Here is a 23,716-nt window from a genome sequence, read left to right on the forward strand (position 1 = left end):
CATAAAATGCTCAGGGATGGCAAAGGTTTTGCAATCAGTTATTGCATCAGGAAAACTCTGAATAGCGCCATTCTACCCTCTTCCCCGCCCAGGTGCTGGCTCAGCCAGCTGGAGGTCAGACACCAGGGGGAAGGATACGTATTTCCTTTCCCCCTACCCAGAGAGTGCCTGCCAGACCTTGGATCCAGCCCAAATACCCCCAGGAAAATGCTGGTCCTCTGGGAGGGATATCATGAGAACCAAAGCTGGCCTGGGGAGCAGGGAACACAGATGGACTGGGCGGCAGCCCCCGCCCCACCCTACTCCAAATAGTCCAAAGTCCTGCCCAGCCACTAACCAGCTGTGACACAGGGCAAGCCGCACACCCTCTCTGGGCCTTGGGTTCCTTATCTGCAGAATGGGAGCCATAATTCACCTCGATCGCACGGTGAAGTCAGTGCGTATATGCACTCTTGAAATGAAGTTCTCGGTAAGCTCTAGCCATCGTTGTTGTCAGTATTACTCTATGACTCGGCCTGGCCTGCTTGACCCCAGAAGCACCATGGAAAACCCACCGCTTTTCACTCACCTCGGCTCTGCCGCCATGACCTTGAGATCATTCCTCTGACCTCTGTGAACCTCATTTTGGGGACAGGACTACGCCTACCAAGTCTGTGGGGGTGGTGCTATGAACTCGATGAGAAAATGGGTCTGGAGGGCCCGGCGCAGTGCCTGGTGCAGAGGAAGTGCCCATCAATGGTGGCCTTTATCACGAGTCTGGTTTGCATGGGACCCTGAGGGAAGCGGGGCTGGGGAACAGAGGAAGCAATTGTACAGAGGTGAGTGGGGGAAGGGGCCTCCCCGGGGGCGGGCAGTGACAGTCCTGGGCGCTCGAGCCTGGCTGAGCCCTACTTCCACTTGATTCTCTACGGTTGCATTCATCCTCGCAGCCTGGGGACATCGAGGGAGGGAGCCCTTGCAGGACACGGCACCAGGAACCCTCAGGATTTTCTCATGCCCTCCTCATGCTCGCAGGTTCCCACAGGGGCTCATAAAACGTTTTTAACCCTCTCCTGCCCCAGGAGATGTTTTCCAATCATCAAGGATTGACACTCGGATGATACCAGCACTACTTATTGTTCTCCCTGAAGGTGACAGGGAGGTCTCCCTGGGTACCGCTGGACTGGGGTTGCCACCGTGTGCCATCTCTTCCCAATTCTGTGCTCAGTGGCCTCTTGTGGGTCCTTTAGAATGGACCACAGTGGGTGTTTACACCACGGAAATTGGCAAATACAGCAACACTAAACAGGTTGTTAGACATTCACCAGCATCCCTGTGTCCCCCAACAACTGGGACGTGAGGCTGTTGTAGAGTAAAAGTAGGACTGGTCTTCAGTGGAGGGAACCAGGTGGCAGAGCATAGCGACGTGGGGGAGGAGCTAGGAGACACCCTCCCCACCCCAGCCTGCCAAACTCCTAGCAAAATTGCCTGGAGCAGCTGTTAGAAAGAGAACTGGAGAGTGATGATAAGGGGGAAGCAGAAGTCTAACAAGACGGTTGTACTGATGTCTGTCGGAGAAAATCAGCAGGGGGCTGGTGTGCACAGAAAGGGAGCTGGTCTGAGAAGAGGGGTCAAGCCGCAGCCGTGGGGGTGGAGGTCAACCTTGGCATCTGTCACAGGCGTTGTCCCGCGAGCGCCCAGCATCCTCCCATCAGCTTTCTTCTCCAGAACCCAGACCTCCCTCTCCCACAAGCTGCGTCTCACACCGACTGCGCCCCAGGAGTGGACCAGATTGATCCATTCCGATTGCCAGCTGTACCAGCTAGCTAGGGCTACTTGACAAAACACCACAGACTGGGTAGTTTAAATGACAGAATCTTATTTTCTCACTGTTCTGGAGTTCAGAGTCCAAGTTCAAGGTGTTGGCAAGTTTGGTTTGTTTTGAGACCTTTCTCCTTGTCCTGTGGATGGCCACTGTGTCTGCATATGGTCATCCCTTGGAATGTGTGTTATCTGTGTCCTAATCTTTTCTTAAAAGGACATCAGGCATATTGGATTAGGGCCCACCCACAGAACCTCATTTTCACTTAATTACCTCTTTTAAGGACTTTGCTAGTGGTCCAGTGGTTAAGAATTCACCTTCCAATGCAGAGGAGAGAAGGTCAATCCCTGGTCTGGAAAGATTCCACGTGCTGAGGAGCAACTAAGCCTGTGAGCCGCAACTACTGAAGCCCGCACACTAGAGCCTGCGCTCTGCACCGTGAGATGTCACTGTGGTGAAAAGCCATTGCGCCACAGCTAGAGAGTAGCCCCAACTCACTGCATCTGGAAAGAGTCCCTCATGCAGCAGTGAAGACTCAGTGTGGCCAATAAATAAATAAACGTAAAATATTGCCTTTTTTAAGGCCCCATCTCCAAATATGGGTACAGTCTTAGGTACTGGGGATTGAGGACTTCAACATGTAAATGGGGGGCGGGGAGGCTGCAGTTCAGCCTCTAACAGCAGTCATTGTTCCGAAACGGGCATGTGGCCCAATTCAAGTCAATGGTATATGGATGGATACTCGATGGAGGTAGAGTGGAGTCTCGGGAAACTCTCTTCTCACCTAAGGCAGAACACAGGGAGAGATGCTCTCTTCTTCCTTTAAAAACTGTCATGTTAGAATGTGATACCCAGGCCTGGGGGTGCCCAGGGTGGGTACTGGGAACTCTACAGGGTTGAGGTGGTATATCAGCCAGCCCTGAAGTCAGCCCAAAGCTGTCCTGTGGGTTGAAGCTGGTTTAAGTTAAGGTTTTGGTTACACCTGGAAACCACCCTAACTGCCATTTGAAGCAGAGATAGTTAGGGTTCCACCTACACCTCCTCTCTCCACCTCCCTGCGCTCACGGTGGGACACATTTCATTTCCCGGCTTCCCCTGGAGTTGGGTGGGACCATGTGACCAAGTTCTACCAAAAGGCATGGGAATGAACATGAGCGCAGGACACCCGCCATCTCCAGGCTAAAGGGGTTTGGCTACTTCACTGGCTCCTCCCCTGCCAGCCAGAGGGGACCTGGTGTGGCTGGGACCTGGCCTTGATCACGTGGATGACGTGCTAGAGCCCCAGCATGGAGGGAACCTGGGCCCCTAAAATCTGTCAATCCAGAATGGTCACAGGGGAGACACACAGGTTATGTGTTCTTCATGCTGCTGCTTTCGGGCGATCTTTGGTAGAGCAGTAGAGCTTTGCTTTAATAATAATACCTCGTCTTTATTCTAAGGGTGGAGAGAGTTTTACCAGAGCAAAGTTGATGGCGAATGTTTCCTGCAGAAGACTTTTCTTTTAGGGTCAGAGATGGCTTCAAGCTACCCAGGCTGAAATAGATGTCTTAATATCTGCCAGGTGCCCTTTATGGAATCCATTTGTGCAAGTAACTTTCCGATAAAGTGGCTTCCTGTGGGCGCATTGTCAGGCAAAGGAATGCTTTCATTGATCTGCTGATGAGTACCTCCTGCCGGATGCCTGCTTTTATCAACGTAGTTCTCGCTGTGTATCAAGTTCCTGGAAGCCGGTCCGAGTGAATCTGCCTCTGACGTGTATTCAGACCCTGCCCAGGACAACGTCAGGTTCCAGCCTGGTCCGTGAGGAGCCTTCTGGCAGGACTGACCTCTCCTTCCTCTGTGCCCCTCTTCTGGTATCTATTTCATTCCGCTCAGACCGCGGTCTCCATGCCGCCGCCTTCCTCCCCATTCCTCCCACTGGGAGCTCCCGGAGGACTGCGCTGTGCTCCACTGTGGGTGTCTAATGTGATGCCTGGTGCCCAGCCGGAGCTCAGTAAGAATGGGCCGAATGAAGACTGACTCTGACCAAGGACAAAGGTCCCTTCCCGAGCCCCAGTCCAGGTTCAAGGCCCCAAACAGGAATATTCTCCAAAGGTATTTAAACAAGTTTGAAGTTGGATTGTGTTTTCCATGCACTAGGTAAGCTCTCCCTCGAACCCATACAGGTGAAACCGTAGTAGTCTCACCCTATATAGGTTAAGCAGAAGTACTTAGTCTACGGTTTCCTCAAAAGAAGTGGAACGAGAGTGTGAGGGAGGGAGGGAGGGAGGGAGAGAGAGATGGAGGAGCAAAGGAACGAGGGAGGAACAAATGCCTGGAGGCGGTCCAACCTTGGATTGAACCCTGGCTCCTAATGTCTCTAGCTGTGTGACTCTGGGCAAGTTACTTAGCCTCTCGGGGCCTCTCTTGCCTCAGCTGACAAGTGGCGATGATCTTACCAATCTGTAGCGCTGTTGTGAGGATAAATGACCCAACATAGGCAAAGCACACAGAGTGGGGATTCAGGAGAGGTGGGCCTCCTTCCTCGAGAAAGGCAAATCGTCTTTTACTGACAGCGTCCCGGTGAAGGAGGCTGCCCGAATCCACAGGCTGTATGGACCATCCCTCCGCAACCTTCCACAGAAAGCCTGACTCTTGTCTACCAGGCTTGCATAAGGAGAGGTATAAAGTCTGCAGACCCCTTGACAGCTGCCCGTACTGAACTTGCAGCTGCCAGTTAGACCAAAGGGGAAAAGACCTCCGCACCGAGAGCCAGGAATCCAGAGCTGGGGGCCTTTCAACCACAGGGCTGAAATAGCATTCCCAACCCCTGCAGTCCCCGTGACCCAATGTGATCTGCACCCCGCTTCCTCCAGCCTTCAGTGCTTGCCTGCAGCCTTCCTCAGAAACGCTGCAGAAGAGGCTTTTTTTTTTTTTTTAATGAAAATCTCAGAAACCAAACAGTCCTCTGCTCGGGGCCAGGCTTCCTTTGAGAATGAAGGGAGATGGGCTTGGCTGGCTGCCACCAGAGTGGGGGAGAGTGTTTGAAGAGGCAAGATGAATTACCTCAAGATAGCCTGAAGATCTCAGATCAGATCAGGGTAGGGTAGAGTTTTTTTTTTTTTTTAATGAGAAAAGGGAAAAGGCAGCCCAAAGGAGGCGTGTGTATGTGTGATGAATTTTTACATGTTGAGATGACTCACTGTGAGGCAGAGCTAGCAAGGTCTGAGGACAGAGGGCTTCCCCAAATCCTGGGAGATGCTCAAGGAGACTATGGGGCAATTATCTGAGTTTTGAGAAAATGCCTTCCTTCCTGTCAGCTCGGCTCATGTGGATGCCAGCAGAAGAGAAGAAAGTGTCTCTGGTCAGCAGAGCTACCTGGCTGTGAGATCCAGCCTGGATTCTGCAGGCCAAGCCCTGTGCCAGGCGTGGGGGGCGGGGTCCACCTTCAGAGGATGCAGCTGTGTTTCTTAGCATCTGGAGGTGTCCTATGGGCTGGTGAGGTCCTGTCTGTCAGACCTCCGTATTTATCCAGAACGGTTTCAGAACGTTACTCTGGTCATCCATTGCTGTGTAACAAGACCACCCTAAAACTTAGAGGGGATACGGTTCTGTGGGTCAGGAGTTCAGGACAGCCAAGGTAAGGGTGGCTCTTGTCCGCACCGAGGTGTCTGGGGCCTCAGCTGGGAAGAAGCAGGTGGCTCAGGTTGGAGGATTTGCTCCCAATATGGCTTCACCTGTCTGGGCTCAGATGGCTGCCGGGCAGGCTCAGCTGGGTCTTTCACCTGGAGGGTCTACCTGTGGCTTCTCCAGCACAGTGTCCTCAGGGCAGATGGACTTCTTAGCTGGCCATGTGTGCGTGTGCTCAGTCGCTTTGGTTGTGTTCGACCCTGTGGGACCCCATGGTCTGTAACCCTCCAGGCTCCTCTGTCCATGGGATTCTCCAGGCAAGAAAACTGGAGTGGGTTGCTATTTCCTTCTCCAGGAGCTCTTCCTGACCCAGGGTCTCTAATGTCTCCTACACTGGCAGGCAGGTTCTTTACCACTAGCGCCACCGGGTTCCAACTGCAAGAGTCCTGCAGAAAAGGACGAGCAGCATGGCCTTTTATGACACAACCGTGGAGGCCTCAGAGTGGCACTTCTGTTGCATGTGATTGGCCAAAGCAGCCCTGAGCCTGACACAGATGAAAGGTGCAGCAGACAACTCAGAAGAAAGTAAGGGGTGTTTCTCTGTTCCATCTAAGGCAGTTGTGGAGCTGTGCTTATCCCGGGATCCAGGAAACTTCCAGTCCATCACCCTGACAACTGCATTTAAACCCTGGAGAGGTCGCCCGTGGAGACAAGTAATAGATTGCTAGCAGTCTGCCCTCATGGCTCAGTGGTAAAGAATTCACCTGCAATGCAGGAGACATAGGAGACAGAGGTTTGATCCCTGGGTTGGGAAGATCCCCTGGAGTAGGAAATGGCAATCCACTCCAGTATTCTTGCCTGGAGAATCCCATGGACAGAGGAGCTTGGCGGGCTACATACAGTGCATGGAGTCACAGAGTCGGGGACAACTGAAGTGACTTAGCACGCAGCATGCACATAGCACGTGTGGTCTTCTGAGGCTGCCTCTTCTGTGAAGTCTGCCCTGATCCTTCCTTCCTCTCCCTGACAGACTCCCTTCTGCACTGGACTGCAGTCATTTGCTTATATTTCTGTTTGTTCTGCCTTTTCCACTCAGGCTCATTCCTGACGCTCAGGGATAATGCTAATTATAGATCAGGTCATTGGAAGAGCATTTAAATATCTGTTTGCTGACTTGTGTGCGTGGGTCTCAGCTGCAGCACGTGCAGTCTTCGCTGTGTTACGTGGGATCTTTTGCCACGGCACATGGGCTCTCTAGTTGTAGCACGTGGGCTTCGTCGTTGTGGTGTGTGGGCTGAGGTGTTCCTTGGCAGGTGGGATCTTTGTTCCCAACCAGGGATCAAACCTATGTCCTTTATATTGCAAGGCGGATTCTTAACCACTGGACCACCAGGGAAGTTCCTGGAAGAGCCTTTTAAATTTAGGCCAGAGGCAACAGTGAGTATGTGAGGAGGTGGGAGAGAAAGTCTTTGTAGAGCTCCCAGGAATCCGTCACTGGGACCAGTGCCTCTCTCTTAGACCCCAGGGGATGAGACCCTGCCCCGGCCTTCTGCCAGCTGCATCCATCCCCACATGACAAAGGGGGTGTACCTTATATAGCGCCTGCACCTGCTGGCCTAGACCAAATTCCACGTACCAGAATGGGGGAATCCTCTGCTCCAATGCCCCAAACCTGCTTCTTGGGTCCAAGAGTCTCTTTCCTGGGTCTGTTTTCTCAACAAGATCTGTTATATGTACCTCCAGAACTGTGGGTGGTCAACAAAAGACTAAGGGCAGAACCACATATGTGGATGTTGGTACGGCTGGGGCGTGTCCTGCAGACCCTACGGGGGGAGGACAGGAGCTGGGGCAGAGGGAGCAGGCAGAGAAGGGACATCAGATCACAGACTCTCATTTTCACATCCATCCAGGCCCCCACAGACGTCAGGGGGAGGCATGTGAGGATCTAAGGCTTCCTGTGCTCTTAAAATTAATCATTTAAAAAAAAAAAGATGTAGGAAGAAACTTTTGGAGGTGATGGATATGCTAATGGCATAGATAGTGGTGATGGTTTCACAATATACGCTGCTGCTGCTGCTGCTGCTAAGTCGCTTCAGTCGTGTCTGACTCTGTGCGACCCCATATACTTATCTCCAAAGTCATCAAATTGTATAGGTACTTACACCTTTATTGTTGACCTCAATAAATTTTTTTTTTAGAAGTTCAGTCCCTCAGTCATGTCTGACTCTTTGAGACCCCGTGGACTGCAGCACCCCAAACTTCCCTGTCCATCACCAACTCCTGGAGCTTATTCAAATTGATGTCCATCAAGCTGGTGATGCCATCCAACTATCTCATCCTCTGTCATCCCCTTCTCCTCCTGCCTTCAATCTTTTCTAGCATCAGGGTCTTTTCCATTGAGTCAGTTCTTTGCACCAGGTGGCCAAAGGATTGGAGCTTCAGCTTCAGCATCAGTCCTTCCAATGAATATTCAGGACTGATCTCCTTTAGAATTGATTAAATCATCAGGCAAAGTCAGATTTGAGGCTCTATCGTGAATCTTAATTTTCTATCTGTGTATGTGCGTGCCTGTGTATGCAAATGTTTGCTGGGGGAGGGTAAGTTCTTAAAAGGTTAAGATTTTTACTGAACTTAAAAAAAAATTAAAGGGAAGAAATGTTTGGATAATCTTCCTCTTCATTGGGAATTTGGGTGGCATATAAAGCTGAAAGATTCAGGTTTGAGGTCAACCGGAAGAAGGTTCTCATTCTAACTGGCCACCTTCCAGCTGTGTGACCTTAGACAAGCTAATCAACGTCTCTGAGCCTTCTTAGGAATCTGGAAAATGGTGGTATGTAGTTCATGAGATAATTTTGAATGTTAAACAAGAGAATAGATATAAAGTTCTACCATATGGGAGGAACTCAGTAAATGTTCAACTCTTTCCCAGTATTTGGAACCTTATTGTAAATATTAGTGTTGATTTTCTTAAATATGTCCTGATTTTTTTTTTGGTGTGGTTCAGTTTAGTTCAGTTGATCAGTCGTGTCCGACTCTTTGCTGCCCCATGGACTACAGCACGCCCGGCTTCCCTGTCCATCTCCAACTCTCGGAGCTTGCTCAAACTCATGCCCATTGAGTCAGTGATGCCATCCAACCATCTCATCCTCGGTCATCCCCTTCTCCTCCCACCTTCAATCTTTCCCAGCATCAAGGTCTTTTCCAATGAGTCGGTTCTTCGCATCAGGTGGCCAAAGTATTGGAGTTTCAGCTTCAGCATTAATCCTTCCAATGAATATTCAGGACTGATTTTCTTTTGGTGTGTTTACTGGTTTAGAATTTGGAGTTAGGGAGCATAACACATGTTATGTGTGGCTGCAAAGCCCTGTGTACCCTGAAGCCAAATGGTGGAATCCGGAGTCCTGGCTGCTCTGAGAATTTTCCTGCATTTTGGAATGGGTAGGGCTTCCCAGGTGACAGTAGTGGTAAAGAACCCACCTGCCAATGCAGGAGAAATAAGAGACGAGGGTTCAATCCCTGGGTTGGGAAGATACCCTGCAGGAGGGCAGGGCAACCCACTCTAGTATTCTTGCCAGGAAAATCCCATGGACATAGGAACCTGGCAGGCTACAATCCATAGTGAAAGTGAAGTTGCTCAGTCCAACTCTTTGCGACCCCATAGACTGTAGGATACCAGGCTCCTCTGTCCGTGGGATTTTCCAGGCAATAGTACTGGAGTGGATTGCCATTTCCTTCTCCAGGTGATCTTCCCAACCCAGGGCTCGAACCTGGGTCTCCTGCATTGTAGACAGACGCTTTACTGTCTGAGCTACCAGGGAAGTCAGTAGGGTCAATCCATAGGGTCACAAAGAGTCTAACACAACTAAACAACTGAGCACGCATGCAAAAAGCACTCAGAACCTTGCTAATGCTGTTGCCAGGCACCTACCTGGGCATGAATGAAAATGAGTCAAGCCTGAGCTCATCAGTAGCCTAACTTTATCCCCCAAAATCAATACAGATTTTCCCATATTACGTAACGCAATATGTGCTTTCCTGAGAAGGTGGAGGTAAATCAATTTCTTTTCCCCCGGCTCAACTTGTCATCTGGTGCCCTTCTGGTGTCAGCTCAGTATTGTACTGAGGCTGCAGAGGGAACACACACCGCACACACATGATCTTGCTTTCAAGGCACCTGCATTTTACCAAACCACACCATAAATGCTCCAAAGGAGCTTGCTAATGGCATCACGTGGGAGACCCTTTTATAAGACAAAGAACCCTTTTAACACAGGAAGAATATGACCTAGTCCACATCCTATTTACTTGTATATTTGTATCTGTCAATTTGGATTTTCATGGTAAAGGCCTTTTCTGACTCTGACATGTGGCAAGCTGATAATGAATATTGGTTGACTAAATGCACATAGTTTAAAATCAAGGCATACTCATATTTGATCATCACATCTGTGTATGGGTAGATAACTCATAAGGACTTTTCACACATTTGCAGCTATTTGTTCCCATGAGAACTTTGCTGGGGAGGAAAAGCAGCCCATCTCACAGGTGAGACAATTTAAGCCTATAAAGAGCAACTGGCAGGCTTCCCTCGTGGCTCAGTGGTAAAGAATCTGCCTGCCAATGCCGTGGGGCAACTATTGAACCTGTGATCTAGAGCCCAGGCAGCAACTACTGAGCCTGCGTATTGCGACTAGAGTAGTCCCCACTTGATGCAACTATAGAAAAGCCCGCACAGCCAGAAATAAATAATTATAAATAAAATAAAATTTAAAAAAGCAACAGGCTTCCTCAAATCAGTATCTGAAAAATCTGATGGAAGTTCAGTCCAGACTTGGCCAGCAGGAAAAGCCCAGCAATGAAGTGACGACAATTTTAGCTCACTTGTCCCCTTGGCTATCTTGATTGCATGCCAAGGGGACGCCTGTCCTCCCAGGCATCCAGGCTGGAGGCCCCTAAATCTTCAGCACCCCCCGCCCTCCGCCGCTTTTTTCCCCCATATCCTGTTTCTTTCTAGGGCTAGACATTCAACTCTTAACTCTGTTCCCTATTCCCCACACCCTTTCCTTGGCCCAAATGCCCTGTTCCTCATTTCAGGTCCTCCTTTTGGATAACCCTCTGCCCTTGAGTACATTTATTTGGTTGGCACTTAGTAAGCCCTCCCTTTATAACAGACACTGGGCTGGGGACGGGAGATACACAGCTAAATAAGACATGGTCCCTGCCCTCTGGGACATAGCTGAGTGGATAATGCCATGAAAGAAAGCTGGATGGAAGACTCAACAGTGCTTGGGATGACATTGACATCTGACAGCAGTGCAGGGGAAATCTGGGTGGGGTTTTGAAGGATGAATAGGAGTTCATCCTATTGGCAGGGGGGCGGGGGGAATTCTGTTGGGAGAAAACAGCACAGGCAAAAATGAATATGTGTGAATTAGCAAGATGTGTTTATGTCCCTACCAGGATCTGGCATAGGTAGGGTGCTGGTGAGGAGACAAGAAAGTTAAGGCTGGAAAGGGAAGTAGGGCCAGAAAAGACGGTATTTTGATTTTGCCTTCTGATGGCCCCTGCCAAGTTTTTAGGCCAGGGCCTGATGTGATCAAATTTAAATTTAAGAAAATGTACTCTGATAGCTGTGTGGGGAATGGATTAAAGAGCTCAAGGCCACATTTGGTTTTGTGCACCATTGTAACTCCAGCATCTAGTAGGTGCACTGGCAGAGTAGGTGCTTTTGTATGCTGAAAGAATGAATGAGTGACCCAGTTAGCAGCTTACTGCAGGAAGCCAGGAGAAGGTCCTGAACTAAGATCATGAGAGTGGCAAGGAGTGGATTGACATGGGAGAGGTACAGGGTTTGTATCGGACAGGAAAACGAAACCTAGGCCAGGAAGTTCAGAGGAAAAAATTAAATTGCGGAACTAGTTATAAAGGTATTAGATAAACAGAAACAAAAATAGAACAAAACACGGTATGGTGGGCAGCCCGGAGATGAGCAATACATCATGAAGCAGCTTTCACCCTAGGGCTGGAGGGAGGAAATTGGTGTCTTTTGATTCCCAGGAGCCAGAGTGCCTAGAGTGAGCTAGGACCAGGAAGAGGCAGAGGGCACCATGGTTGGGTCCCCCCAGGAGGCAGACTCAGAGATAGAGATTAGAATGCAGGAGGTTTATTATGGCAACACCTTTGGAAGGGGAAGGAAGGAATAGGACTGGGTGGAGAGAAGAGCCAGGCTGGAGGCAATCTCAGGGATGAACTCAGTGGACCCTAAATGGGTGGGCTGAAACTGGGATGCCCTTCAGAGTTGGCTCAAATTTGGGCAAGGAGGCTGGACTTGTTTACAATCACCGGTCATTGGACCTCCTGGGAATGGAGTGTGAACTTGGGCAAGGTAGCCCTACTCAGTCAAGGCAATTTCCAAAACTCCCAAAAGGCACTCTCAGCGCCCCCAGTGTAGAGGGTGGGGTGGGCATGGGTGGATAAATCCTTCAGTCCTGTAGGGAGATCTTGGCAGCACCTGGTGAGAGCCACACACAGGGGCTGGCTGAAGGCAGGTGGGGGTGGCTGGGCCACAGAGGAGGTCCAGCCAGGGCCCAGAGCAGCACCTTCCCATCTTCCTCCAGGACCTCACTCTGAGCAGAATGGGCTGGAAGCCAGTGGGCAAGGGAGCATGAGAAAAAGTCTGTGCGGGGCAGCCCCAGGTAGCTGAGCAGGGGACGGCCAGGGGATGTCTCTGAGAGCAAGCAGGACTAGGACTGGACCCAGTGACAACCCAGTAGGGGACAGGAAAAAGGTGGATTCAAGGGGAAATGACTGCCAGGGATTCTGTCCTCAGGGATGATGGTGGCAATGCCTTTCTTTTAGAAGAGGCAGTGAAGAAGGTGCACACCTTGGACAAAGAGGCTGAAGGCCTTTGCTGAGTTTGCCATCCAAGTGATGATGCCCAGTGGGCAGCTCAGTCAGTTTCAGTTCAGTCGCTCAGTTGTGTCTGACTCTTTGCGACCCCATGGACTGCAGCAAGCCTGGCTTCCCTGTCCATCACCAACTTCTGGAGCTTGCGCAAACTCACGCTTATTGAGTCGGTGATGCCATCCTGCCATCTTATCCTCTGTCGTCCCCTTCTCCTGCCTTCAATCTTTCCCAGCATCAGGTCTTTTCCAATGAGTCAGTTCTTTATATCAGATGGCCAAAGTACTGGAATTTCAGCTTCAGCATCAGTGGGCAGCTCAGTGGATCTTAAATAACTGGCACAAAATGAACTTGAAAGAAGGAAAACCTTGGGTGGACTTGGTTACAAGATCAAGTGCAGCCTTCTCAGCAGGCATTGGAGATTTTCTCGGTTGATTTCTGCAGGTTCAGCTCCACCCTTGTAGCCAACCTGGCCTCTTAACTTCAACCTGATCCTTCCCCACATCCTGTCTTACCTGCCCCACCCACCCTCCCACTTCCCCACCCTGCTCACTCCATGCAAATCTTTTACAATCCCAAATATCCCCCCAGGTCAAATGCTTTCTAGATGGAATCCTACCTAACTCTAAAAATTGTAACCTCTACCTTGAGTCCCCACAAGTGCTTTAAGAGCTTGAATGCATTCAGTAGCGTATTTGACCACAGCCAGTAACTTAATCTTTGCAGGCTTCTCTGTGAAAAGGGACAAAAAAGAACTCCACTGGGTAGTTGTGAAACGTCAGTGTGTCAAGCGCTAACAGCGCCTGCCACGTTACAGAGTTCAATTAATGTTAGCTATTGTTAATTTTCATCTTCCTAATCCTCAGCCTCTAGTTTAGGAGATGCTTCATTAGTGCTGGCTGAATGAAGGGAGACTTAATATGGAAAAGGATTTATCCTTGGGGCTCGATCTGGTTTTAGAAAATGAAGCATTTAGCAGAAGTACAGAAGGGACTCTGATAACAGTTATCTATGTTCGGTGTCCAGGGACTCCGGGTTGACCTGGTTCCCGAAAGAAAAACGACAGCGTCTAGGTTGTTTTTTCATGGAGCTCTGTGCAGGGTCTGACACATCTCGCGCTCACCCAAATCAGGTTGCACGAGTGCGTGCACACGCCCTGGCAGGACTGCCTGGGTGTAGGCAGTATCACTATCTATCCGGTCACCAAGGAACCGGGTTAGCCCCGGGGCTCTAGACCCTGCTGCGCGTGTGGAGGCTGCGGAGGAGGCACGGGGAGGGGACAGGAATTCGGCGACGGCCACGTGGGCCCCTTCCGCTCTCTCCCCACATCCTTTGTTTCCCACCGGCCGCGGCTCAGGAAGCTCTTTCTGCGAGTCACCGCGAAGGGGCGGCCGGGGAGCCGGGAGAAGCTATTTCCGTGCAATCCGGGCGGGCGGCAGGCGCGGGAGGGGCGTGGAGGTGGAGGAGAGCAGAAGGCCTAGTGTTTGCTTTTATTTCATCCAACAGAAGGTTCTATTTGTGGAAGCGAACAGACGCTGGGGATTAGAGCTGGGAGGGGGCAGGAAAAAAAAAAAAAAAAACCGTCACATACACTACCACGCATAGGTCTTCCCCGGAACTACCGCGTGGGGGTGAATGAGTGATTCTGGAATTCATCACCTTCTCTTTCCTCCCTTCCTCCGGCTACCGCCGGGTCTCGGCGACGCCTACAGTTCCAACCCGAGGTCCCCAGGCGCGGAGCGGCGAGGGGATCCCCCAGGGCAAAAGGAGTCACCCTCCGGCCGCACCGAGCGGCGGGTGCTGGAGAGCTGGTGCGCGCGCCCGCAGTCCATTGTGCTCTGAGTGAATGAGGAGCGCGCACCAATCACCGGTCGCTTCACCTCCCGCGGCCCCTCCCCTCCCGCCCACTTCCCCGGGACCCTGACGTCACGGGAACTTTTCCTCCGCCTCCTCCCCCGACTTCCAGCGCTGAGTCCACGGCCTGCGGGAGGGCGCGCGCCGCCTCCTGCCTAGACCAGCCTGTTGGGGGTAGGGGTAGCTAGGGGGAACGTGTGCGCGCGCCCCAGCGGGCTCAGAACTCACCACCTGCGCCGGAGCGCGCTCAGCCCGGAGCATCCCAGCCCTCGGGCCACCCCCCTCGCCCCCGCCGACCCAGCTCCACCTTCCCTTCCCGCCGCACCCCGCCCCCTCCCCCGGTCCTCCCCCTCCGCTTCGGTGACTGCTCGCCCGGCGGCAGGGCCGGAGTCGTCGCAGTCACCTCATTGCACAACCCGGCTTCCCAACTGTTTACACAGCCCGGCCTGTGAGTGTGTGTGTATACAGCGTGAGTCACCGGGAGGCGGAGGAGGTGGAGGAAAAGGAGAAGGAGGAGTGCACTGGCTGGGATCGGTGCGGCGCACACACTCACTCACACTCAGTCACTCTCTCCGAGAGCGTCTCGCTCGCGCACACTCACGCCGGGAGCCCAGGAGCGCGCCGGATTCCGAGCGCAGCGGAAAAGTTGCTCCGGCTTTCGCTACGAGACTTCTTGCTCTGGGAAGTGTGTTTGCTCCGTGGCTCCAGCGAGCCTGCGGAATCTTGTGCTCGCCGCTCTGAACCTCGGGAAGGCCGGCCGCCTCTGCCTCCCCAACTGTCGGCAGCTTCGACAACAATAGCGGCGGCTGCCCCCGCTCTGCGAGGCGCCCAGAGCCGGTACCCGCGGAGATCCGGAGACCCGAGCCGGCCTCCGCGCCCCGGACGCGCTGCCAGCGTGATCCCCGCGTGCACCAGGAACGGCTCCAGCTTTGCCCCCGTGGGGGCAGAACCAAGCTCCGTCTGCAAACTCCATCCCCCGGGCTGGAGTAAGTCGCGGCGCCCGTCGCGCCTTTCCGGGCGGATCCGAGGACTTATAAAGCAGGGGCCGCCCCGGCCCGGATCGGGATGCGGGTCGGTCCCGTGCGCTCTGCCATGAACGGCGTCTCGCAGCCCCGCACTCCGGCCTTGTTGCTCGCCGCCGGCCGGGGCACCCCGGCCAAACGCCTGCTGGACGCGGACGACGCGGCGGCCGTGGCGGCCAAGTGCCCACGTCTCTCCGAGTGTTCGAGCCCCCCGGACTACCTCAGCCCCCCTGGCTCTCCCTGCAGCCCGCAGCCTCCGCCCGCCGCTCCAGGGGCCGGCGGCGGCTCCGGGAGCGCTCCGGGGCCCAGCCGCATCGCCGACTACCTGCTGCTGCCCCTGGCTGAGCGCGAGCATGTGTCCCGGGCGCTGTGCATCCACACCGGCCGCGAGCTGCGCTGCAAGGTACGCACCCGGGGGGCCGGGACCTGGCGGAGGTCGCGGGTGAGGGGGGACACGGTGGCAGGCAAAAGTGTTTGAGGTCTCGTCCGCCAGCGCCCGGGAGCCGAAGGTGCCGCCAGCGTTTGGGCTTGGGGCAAGGCGGTTAAGTATGTTTGAGCCCGGGAAGGCAGCATTTGACCAGGATCTCCTTACTGGGAATTGTGAGGTTCGGATGGAGTGGGATAATTCGAACTCGGCGGTCAAGAGGAAGTGCGGTGCTTAATTGCTTTATATCTATTAGATATTATTTCCTTAGCGCCCAGTTTAGTGCGTGGCGCTCCATATAAGTTGTGGAATTGAAATGGATTCCAGGGCCATGCCATTCTCCTTTTCTCATTCTCCTCGGTCCCCCCGCCCCTCGTTCTGGAAGGGCGCCCTACAGTGGGTGCCTGCTTGGAGCTTGGAGTAGCTGGCAGCTCTCTCGCCGGGGCTGCGAGGCACCCGGGCTTAGTTGTGGGTGGTCAGGGGCGGGAGGTCCGTGTCGGGCGCAGGTGTTGGGGATTCCGGCTGGAACCCGCGCTAGAACCGGAACCCTGTCTTCCCCAGAGAGCAGTCTGGCGCGGGGGGTCTTCCAGCCAGGGCGGGGGGATTTGGCCGGAATGGAAGTGTTGGAAAGCCCGCGCCTGCTAGGAAACCCTCGCTTCCATTCATGTCTTGATTTTCCGGCCGGCGATTTTCCTTTGAACATAAGGGATGCCATCCAATTGGAGGTACAACTGGAAACAGGATTCCCCGCGCTCTCCTCCTGCGCCAGTAGACGCAGAACATTCCCACAGTCCATCTACCTTTTGCGAGCTGGACACCCCGGTCTCAGACATTTCTGATAATCCTCTGGGCCCCTCCTTTTCACCTGAAAGATAGGTTCACCCCTCAGTTAAAGTCACTCGGGTTTTCTGCAACTCACCTGACCCCCCAACTTCCCTGGGCTCGCTGCTGCCATCTACTGGCCGACCCGAACGAAACTTCAAATGCATGATCAAGCCCAGTTTTAAAGGGGGGAAATTCTTTTCTTCTGGGTCGCTGGGGCTAAGAGCTCTTTTGGGAGGAGTATGAGTGTGGGCTGGGGGTGGGAGGAGGGGGGCAGCGGAGAGATTTCTTCGAGCTGGTGACAGAGCAGCCAGGCCTCAGAAGTGGGGTGGGTCTGGTCATTGTGCAACCCCTTCCAGTTCCTCTGAGCAGATAATAGCCGAATCCAGATGGTGACAATCCGTGTGTCACCGTTTCCAGTTGAGTCTAGGATATGAGTAACCGGACTAAACAAAAGGCCCTTAAAGAGACCAGTCAGCTTCTTAGAGGAGATGCTACTGGTGTCCTGGGTGAAGGTGGGGGTGGGAATTGGTGGGGGGTAGGGAGATAAATAAACAAATGAATCCCCCCTGCCCCCAGGATCCTGTATCCCTCCTGTGGGAATGTTACCTCAAGACTGCTTATACCTGAGTCAGCCCAGGCAGGTTGCTTAGGGCTGTGTTGACAGACTTGGAGTCATTTGTTCCTTCCCGGTAATGACAGAGCTGCGTGTTCTCCAGCCCCTTGCTTCCACTTGGAAGCTGCATAGTCACCACCTTCTGTGCCCTTCCTGGTCTGCAGGAGGTCATGCCTTTCCAGGGACTGCTCCTGCAGACACCAGAGGGACCTCTGTCAGCCCCTTGGCACCCGCCGGCGAGCAAGGGCCACAGAGGGTGGGGACTTCGGGGCTTAGCTCTCTGGAGCTTGTGGAAGGCCATACAGAGAAACCATCCATATGGTGGCTCTTTGAATATTTGCTAGCCCAGAGCCCTAGATGCTTCTGGTTTGGGGGTGTTAGGGGTAGCTGCGACTGCATAAAGTGGGGTTGAAGAGCTAATGGGGGTGTGTGCGTGCATGCTAAGTCGCTTCAGCTTCATGTCCGGCTCTTTGCAATCCCCTGGACTGTAGCCTGCCAGGCTCCTCTGTCCATGGGATTTCCCAGGCAAGACTACTGGAGCGGGTTGCCTTGTCCTCTTCCAGGGGATCTTCCTGACCCAGAGATAGACCCCCATCACTTATGTCTCCTGCGTTGACAGGCAGGTTCTTTACCATTAGTGCCACCTGGGAAGTCCCAGACTGAGAATTGCAGCCCAGCTGCTGGAAGGCAGTCTCTGCTTCTCTAGCCTCCTAAGCGGGTCCACTTCTCTCTGCAGGTGTTTCCCATTAAACACTACCAGGACAAAATCCGGCCTTACATCCAGCTGCCATCACATAGGAACATCACGGGCATCGTGGAGGTGATCCTTGGGGAAACAAAGGCCTACGTCTTCTTTGAGAGGGACTTTGGGGACATGCACTCCTACGTGCGCAGCCGGAAGAGGTTGCGGGAAGAGGAGGCCGCCCGGCTCTTCAAGCAGATTGTCTCTGCCGTCGCCCACTGCCACCAGTCAGCCATTGTGCTGGGGGACCTGAAGCTTAGGAAGTTTGTCTTCTCCACCGAAGAGAGGTGAGCGGCCTCCACAGCCTCTCCTGTGCCTTTTGGAACTGAAACGAGGCTGCAGGTTGAGCAGTTAGGGGTGGTGCATTGGTTGAGAACAACATCAAGGGCTCAGTTGTCCCAGAGTTAGTCTTGAGAAGTCCTCTCTCCTAAAGAGCCAATGCCACAGCTGGGTTTCCTGCACCCTCGTGAATGTGGCCTGGGGACACCTTGGTGCATTTGTGGGATATCACGTGAGGATAGGTTACCCTCCCCAATTCCACCCTGGGATCAGGTTTATTCCCCATTGTTGTCAGAAAGGTCAGTTCTTCTCCGGTACAAATGTCAGCCTGCCCTTCACAGCATCGATTCCTAGAGGACATTTTAAAATCCTTGTTTATACTGAGTGCCTTTTTTTTTTTGGTACCTAGGAAGTGTCACAGAACTGGTCAGACTGTCCTATTTGCAGAAACCTCTCCTTTCCTTCACCCCACACTTCTGTTCTGTGTCATGCTTGGCCCCCAATATTTTCTCCACTTTGTCCAGTGACTTTTTAGGCATTTTGTTTGGATACATCTTCAGAAAATAGCCACTGTTGAATAAGAAATGGAAGCTGGATGGAATTGGTTGCTAAATATAGATCATGGCTTACCTCATAAAAGAACAAGATGAGCCTGAGAAGACAATAATGAGACATTAAGATTCAGAGTTGAGGTTTCAGACAAGAGAATTCACGAAGCCAAAGGAGATAAACCTTACCTGGTTTTAGGAGGTGGGCCGCATCCCTTGTGGAAAGATTAAGAGCAATCCCACTGTCCAGTTGCACAGGTGGGTGTGCACTCTCCTACTGTAGCTGTTCATGCGGGGCTCACCCACCTGTGCCATTTTAGCCTTAACTCCCGATCCTATGAAAATGTACAGGGTTGTTGAGTTGCCAGAAAACCTGGCTTTGTATCTGACCTTGCAAGAGTTATTGGAACATACTGATTAGCAAAGAAAAGCAAAGTGTTGGCAATGAAGAAGTTTCCAGTTCCTGGAACACTCTCCTTTGATATGGTGATGTATTTTCTGAAACATGCCTTACACACCTCCTTGCTTACTTTTGAAATCCACCATTGCACAGGCGAATGTCATGTGCGTGGAGTTTGGCAACCCGAGGGTTAAGCAATGGCAGGCTGACGCTAGCCCTGTAAGCAGCACAGGTGCAGGGTTTTAGTACTACAGGAACCAATCAGCGGCAGACGGTGTGGGTTGAGTCATATTTTCCGTTTACAGAACCAATGGGTATTTTACATAACGACGGGGGAGGTCAGGCTGAGGACATACTGAAGTTAGCACATGTATACTACACTCCAGGGAACAGGAAGGCAGGAAGGAAAAAAAAAAAAAAACAACTAGACCTTTAAGAGGAAAAGGAATTGACCCAGTAGCCTGTACCAAATATTTGCGTCCTTCTCAACCAATGATTTACTGAAACAGAGCTAGTTCAGAGAAACTTAGCTGGGGGGACACAGTGGCCACCAGATATTGGAGGCTCCCCGCGTGGCTCTGGGCTTTGGGGGAGCCCAGGAGGCTTGAGTGGCTGGATCTGAATAGGGAGGCACCTGCAGCTTCACCTGAGAGCCTTGACTGAAGATGTTTCAGATTAGTTGTTACCTGAACAGATGAATCCCTGTCTGGGTAAACGAGCTCAGGTGGTGCTATACCATCCTAGGGTGTGTGTGTGTTTGTGTATTTGTGCGTGTGTGCATGTGTACACGTACATGGGCATTTTAGGCGTCCTGCATCTTTCAAACCCACCAGCCGCTTTCTTTGTCTTCTTGTCCTGGCATTCTTTGCAATTAAATATCCCAATACACGTAATTAACATTCCTCGTACTTTTCCTGAGTCGAGGCCATTGTGGGCTTGGGCTCAGGTGGACAGAACTCTCTCTCTCTGTGTATATCAATGTGAGCAGGAGTGCTGACAATCCGTGTGCAATATCAGTGACCTTGGGCTCCAGGTTCTGTAATGTTCTGTATTGCCAAGCATCGGTCCTAGTGACCCTGGCAGTCAGTGGCACGATAAGAGATAAGATCGGCTTATAGGATGCTCCGGCTCTCCCTAAAGCAGTAGGATAAGCTGTTCTTCCCTGATAGCTTTTGGAGAAATGTCAGCATTCTCCTGACACAGGCTCCCACAACTGCAATGTGCACTTAGTAAATTGTGTAACCCCTATTAGGATATCTCTTCTAAGCTCTAGCATCATGAAAAGTATCTGGGGCTTTGCATCATACCCTCCACCCCAGGTGCTCTCTCAATACTTTGCTAATTTTTATTGCAGTTTGTATTGGTTTGTGAAATCCGGAGTCCTCCTGGGTAGGTTGCAAGGTAATGCTTACTGGATGAAGGGGTAACTGGCATTCCTTGGGCCTTTGCGTTGAGTGCCTGTGGACCCTATTATTGGGAAGGAAGGCCTTGTTTTTCATAGCAGCTGGATCTGGAAGTAATGGCTTGTTTCATGTCTTCTACAGAACCCAGCTCAGACTGGAAAGTCTTGAAGATACACACATAATCAAGGGAGAAGATGATGCTTTGTCAGACAAACACGGCTGCCCAGCCTATGTGAGCCCTGAGATTCTGAACACCACGGGGACCTACTCCGGAAAGGCAGCGGACGTTTGGAGCCTTGGGGTGATGCTCTACACCCTTTTGGTGGGGCGCTACCCCTTCCATGACTCAGACCCCAGTGCCCTTTTCTCCAAAATCCGACGTGGACAGTTCTGCATTCCTGACCACATTTCTCCCAAAGCCAGGTGCCTCATTCGCAGCCTCCTGAGACGGGAGCCTTCAGAGAGACTCACTGCCCCAGAGATCTTACTCCATCCCTGGTTTGAGTCTGTCTTGGAACCTGGGTACATCGACTCAGAAGTAGGAACTTCCGACCAGATTGTTCCAGAGTACCAGGAGGACAGTGACATCAGTTCCTTCTTCTGCTAATCCCCAAACCTCAGAAACCTCATAATTCTCACACATGGCATTTTCCATTTCTAAAGATGGACAGGCCTTTCGGCGTGAGGCCAACCAGACAGGTGATGGCGTGGAGACTGTGGCTGCTGAATTCAGCATGGCGCCCCTTCTTTCTCATCTTCCAGATGCGTGACTGAGGATGTGAGCAGCGTACTCTCTGATTGGCTGCCCTACAGAGTTGTTTTCCTCAGTGAACCTTCGCCAACTATCCCTTTGTTGGATTTGGGGGTTCCGCCTCTTTTCTGGGTGGCACGGAGTATGAATATCCTGCAGCGTGTGATGGAGTGAAATGAACATTCTAAAGGGAGAGGAAGTGAATCACACAATGGCATTTTAGGCAATAACTATATTTTTAACAGGGTGACAAATTACCTGGGCCAATAAACCTGCCATCTTCAAACTGGTCTTTGGTAGCCAGGCTTTCGCTACCCCCAGCTTCTCTGATTGGAAAATTGTTTTTTTCTGGTTTGGTTTAACACTCGCCCTCTCTTCATGTTTTTGGAGCAGACTGTTTCAGGGGCATAGGCGCCTGCCTGAACCATGAACCCAGAATCATCTCTCCTCTGTGTCCTGCCAAGACCCCATTTGCACTAATGCCTTCTTTCTGACCTTGAAATGAGCCCCTTCCCCTTTCACTATAAAAGCACTTACCAGCTAACGGTGGAGGAGTATCACAAAAGATTCAGGCTCCTGGCTGTTTCAGAACTCTGAGCTCAGACAGAGAGACTGGAGACTTTTAAAAAGAATTTGAGCACTTGGAAACCATTAGCTGTTTTGGTTCCCCCCAAATATGTTAGCATTTATCCTTTCCTTTTTTCCCCCCAAGACCAGCTCAGGGTGGAGCATTTTGTCTAGGAGGAGAAAGATAAGAAGACTCCTCTCTCCCAAGAGCAAATTTCTGTGCTTCAGAGAAAGTAAATTTTGGATAGTCTTAGACAGCTCTCAGACTAACTTCCAGAATTAGTCTTTAACCACCCCATGGGTCTGGTCTGCAGTTTTGCATGACAGGTTGTTAATATTTCATCTGTGGTGTGGTTTATGAATGCATCTGTTTCATCGGTATCTGGAGTGAAATAGCAAGCCCCAAATCTTTAAGGTTGGAAGGGACTTTAAAAGTCATCTAGTCCAACTTCTTTCCTTTCTCTACCACCTCCCAATGTAGAAATCGCCTCCCCGCCCCCGACCCCCCAAATTCTTTCACAGGTGGGACTCCAACCTCTGTTTGAATGCTTCCAGAGATGGGAACTCACTACCTACGGAAGATAGAACTTAACAGAGATTTGCCACTTGCATTAAAAAAACAGATGAAATATCAGTAAATGTCTCAGACAGTACTGAAATCAGGTGGTTAAACGGGTGAACCAAACATACTGTATTTGAGAAATGGCACAAAAACAGGCAGTCACCTTTAAGGGCTACGCCTTAGGCAAACTACTAACATGCATTGTGAGAATACCGTGTATACCTCACGCACTGTGTACTCTGTACATACGTCGTACCTTTTCTACATTTGTTGTTGTTTTCACTCTGACACTTGTTCTGTCGTCTGTGTCTGTCTGAATAACCTGCGTGTCTAAGACCACGTGAAATGTGAATGATCATTGGCAATATTACCTTGACAGAATCATGGGACTTGGAGAAGGAGGACAGAGACCTCTGTCGCACTAACGCTCTCGTGGTTGCTTGAATGTTGTATCTGTGATACATGACCCGGCTAAGGACTCTGGGTTTGCTGGGGCTTCGAAACACTAGACCCTTCCTGTACATGTGTATATATGTTGAGATGGCCGTTTCCGACTTGTAGAGAGATTTTAATAAATCTGGTTTCGTAAATAGGTGCAGTGACTTTCTTTGGAGTCCAATCCACCGTTACCTGGTGTAGGTTCACGCTGTGGATGCAAAGGTCGCTGGCTTCGGGCCTGGTATCCCAATGGGGAGATGAAGAAGTAAACAGCTGATGATTATATATGACCTTTGACAAAGCTGAACCCATTCACTTTTTCCATTGAAGTAGACAAATTCATTTTGATGGGTGAGACCAATTTGGTGAATCAGGCTGATGAGGGCTATGGGTTGAATTTAAGAGCTGAGAAACATTTGAAGAGGCGCATACATGAAAAAGTCTTGAGTTGTAAGAATCCCTCTGGCTTAAGGTCTTTCACAGACCCTTGAGAATTTGATGAAAACTGTGGACACCTCTCAGAAAAACGTCCATGTGTATCCAACAGAACTCTGTTGTAATTTCAGAGGTCCACATCCATCCCTGAATGTATCACAGGGCCTCCTGTTGAGAGCCAAACTCCACCCTTCCCTCCCCCATTAGACTTAATTACAATCATTAGTTGAGGCCCCCCCTTTTTTTTCTGTAAATGTAAAAGTGGAACTAATAGGAGGAAAGCTAAAAGCAACATTATTTTGAATCACAAATACAGAAATTGGAATTGATTAGGTATAAAACTTGACTGTGACAACAAAATCTATTCTAAATGAAGTCAGCATCCAGAGTGATTTTTAAAAAGTTTGTAAAGTGTAACACATACACAGAAAAAACAGAAGTGTGTGGCTCTGAATTTTCACAAACCAAACATACTGGTCTAACCTGAAGTCAGGTCAAGAAAAAAGAAACATGGCTAGGACCCCAGAATCTCCCTCCTCC

General features: G+C 51.3%; 1 protein-coding gene across 1 annotated transcript; it reads left to right on the forward strand.

Moving 5' to 3' along the window:
- Window positions 1–15,230: 15,230 nt before the first annotated feature.
- On the forward strand, window positions 15,231–22,893 carry TRIB1 (tribbles pseudokinase 1). Its single transcript, XM_070382479.1, has 3 exons — window positions 15,231–15,592; window positions 17,788–18,080; window positions 20,565–22,893. The coding sequence occupies exons 1-3, from the start codon at window positions 15,233–15,235 to the stop codon at window positions 21,028–21,030; spliced, it is 1,119 nt and encodes a 372-aa protein (XP_070238580.1). The 5' UTR covers window positions 15,231–15,232; the 3' UTR covers window positions 21,031–22,893.
- Window positions 22,894–23,716: the final 823 nt, after the last annotated feature.

The sequence above is a fragment of the Bos mutus genome, chromosome 14 (assembly GCF_027580195.1).
Source record: "Bos mutus isolate GX-2022 chromosome 14, NWIPB_WYAK_1.1, whole genome shotgun sequence".
Classification (NCBI taxonomy): Eukaryota; Metazoa; Chordata; class Mammalia; order Artiodactyla; family Bovidae; genus Bos; species Bos mutus.

What these genes read in the sequence shown, in the direction of transcription:
- TRIB1 (XM_070382479.1), top strand. Translation starts at nt 15,233, where the DNA reads ATGCGGGTCGGTCCCGTGCGCTCTGCCATGAACGGCGTCTCGCAGCCC. An exon ending in GCCGCGAGCTGCGCTGCAAG is followed by an intron (nt 15,593 to 17,787) that starts GTACGCACCCGG and finishes TTCTCTCTGCAG; the next exon opens with GTGTTTCCCATTAAACACTA. An exon ending in GTCTTCTCCACCGAAGAGAG is followed by an intron (nt 18,081 to 20,564) that starts GTGAGCGGCCTC and finishes TGTCTTCTACAG; the next exon opens with AACCCAGCTCAGACTGGAAA.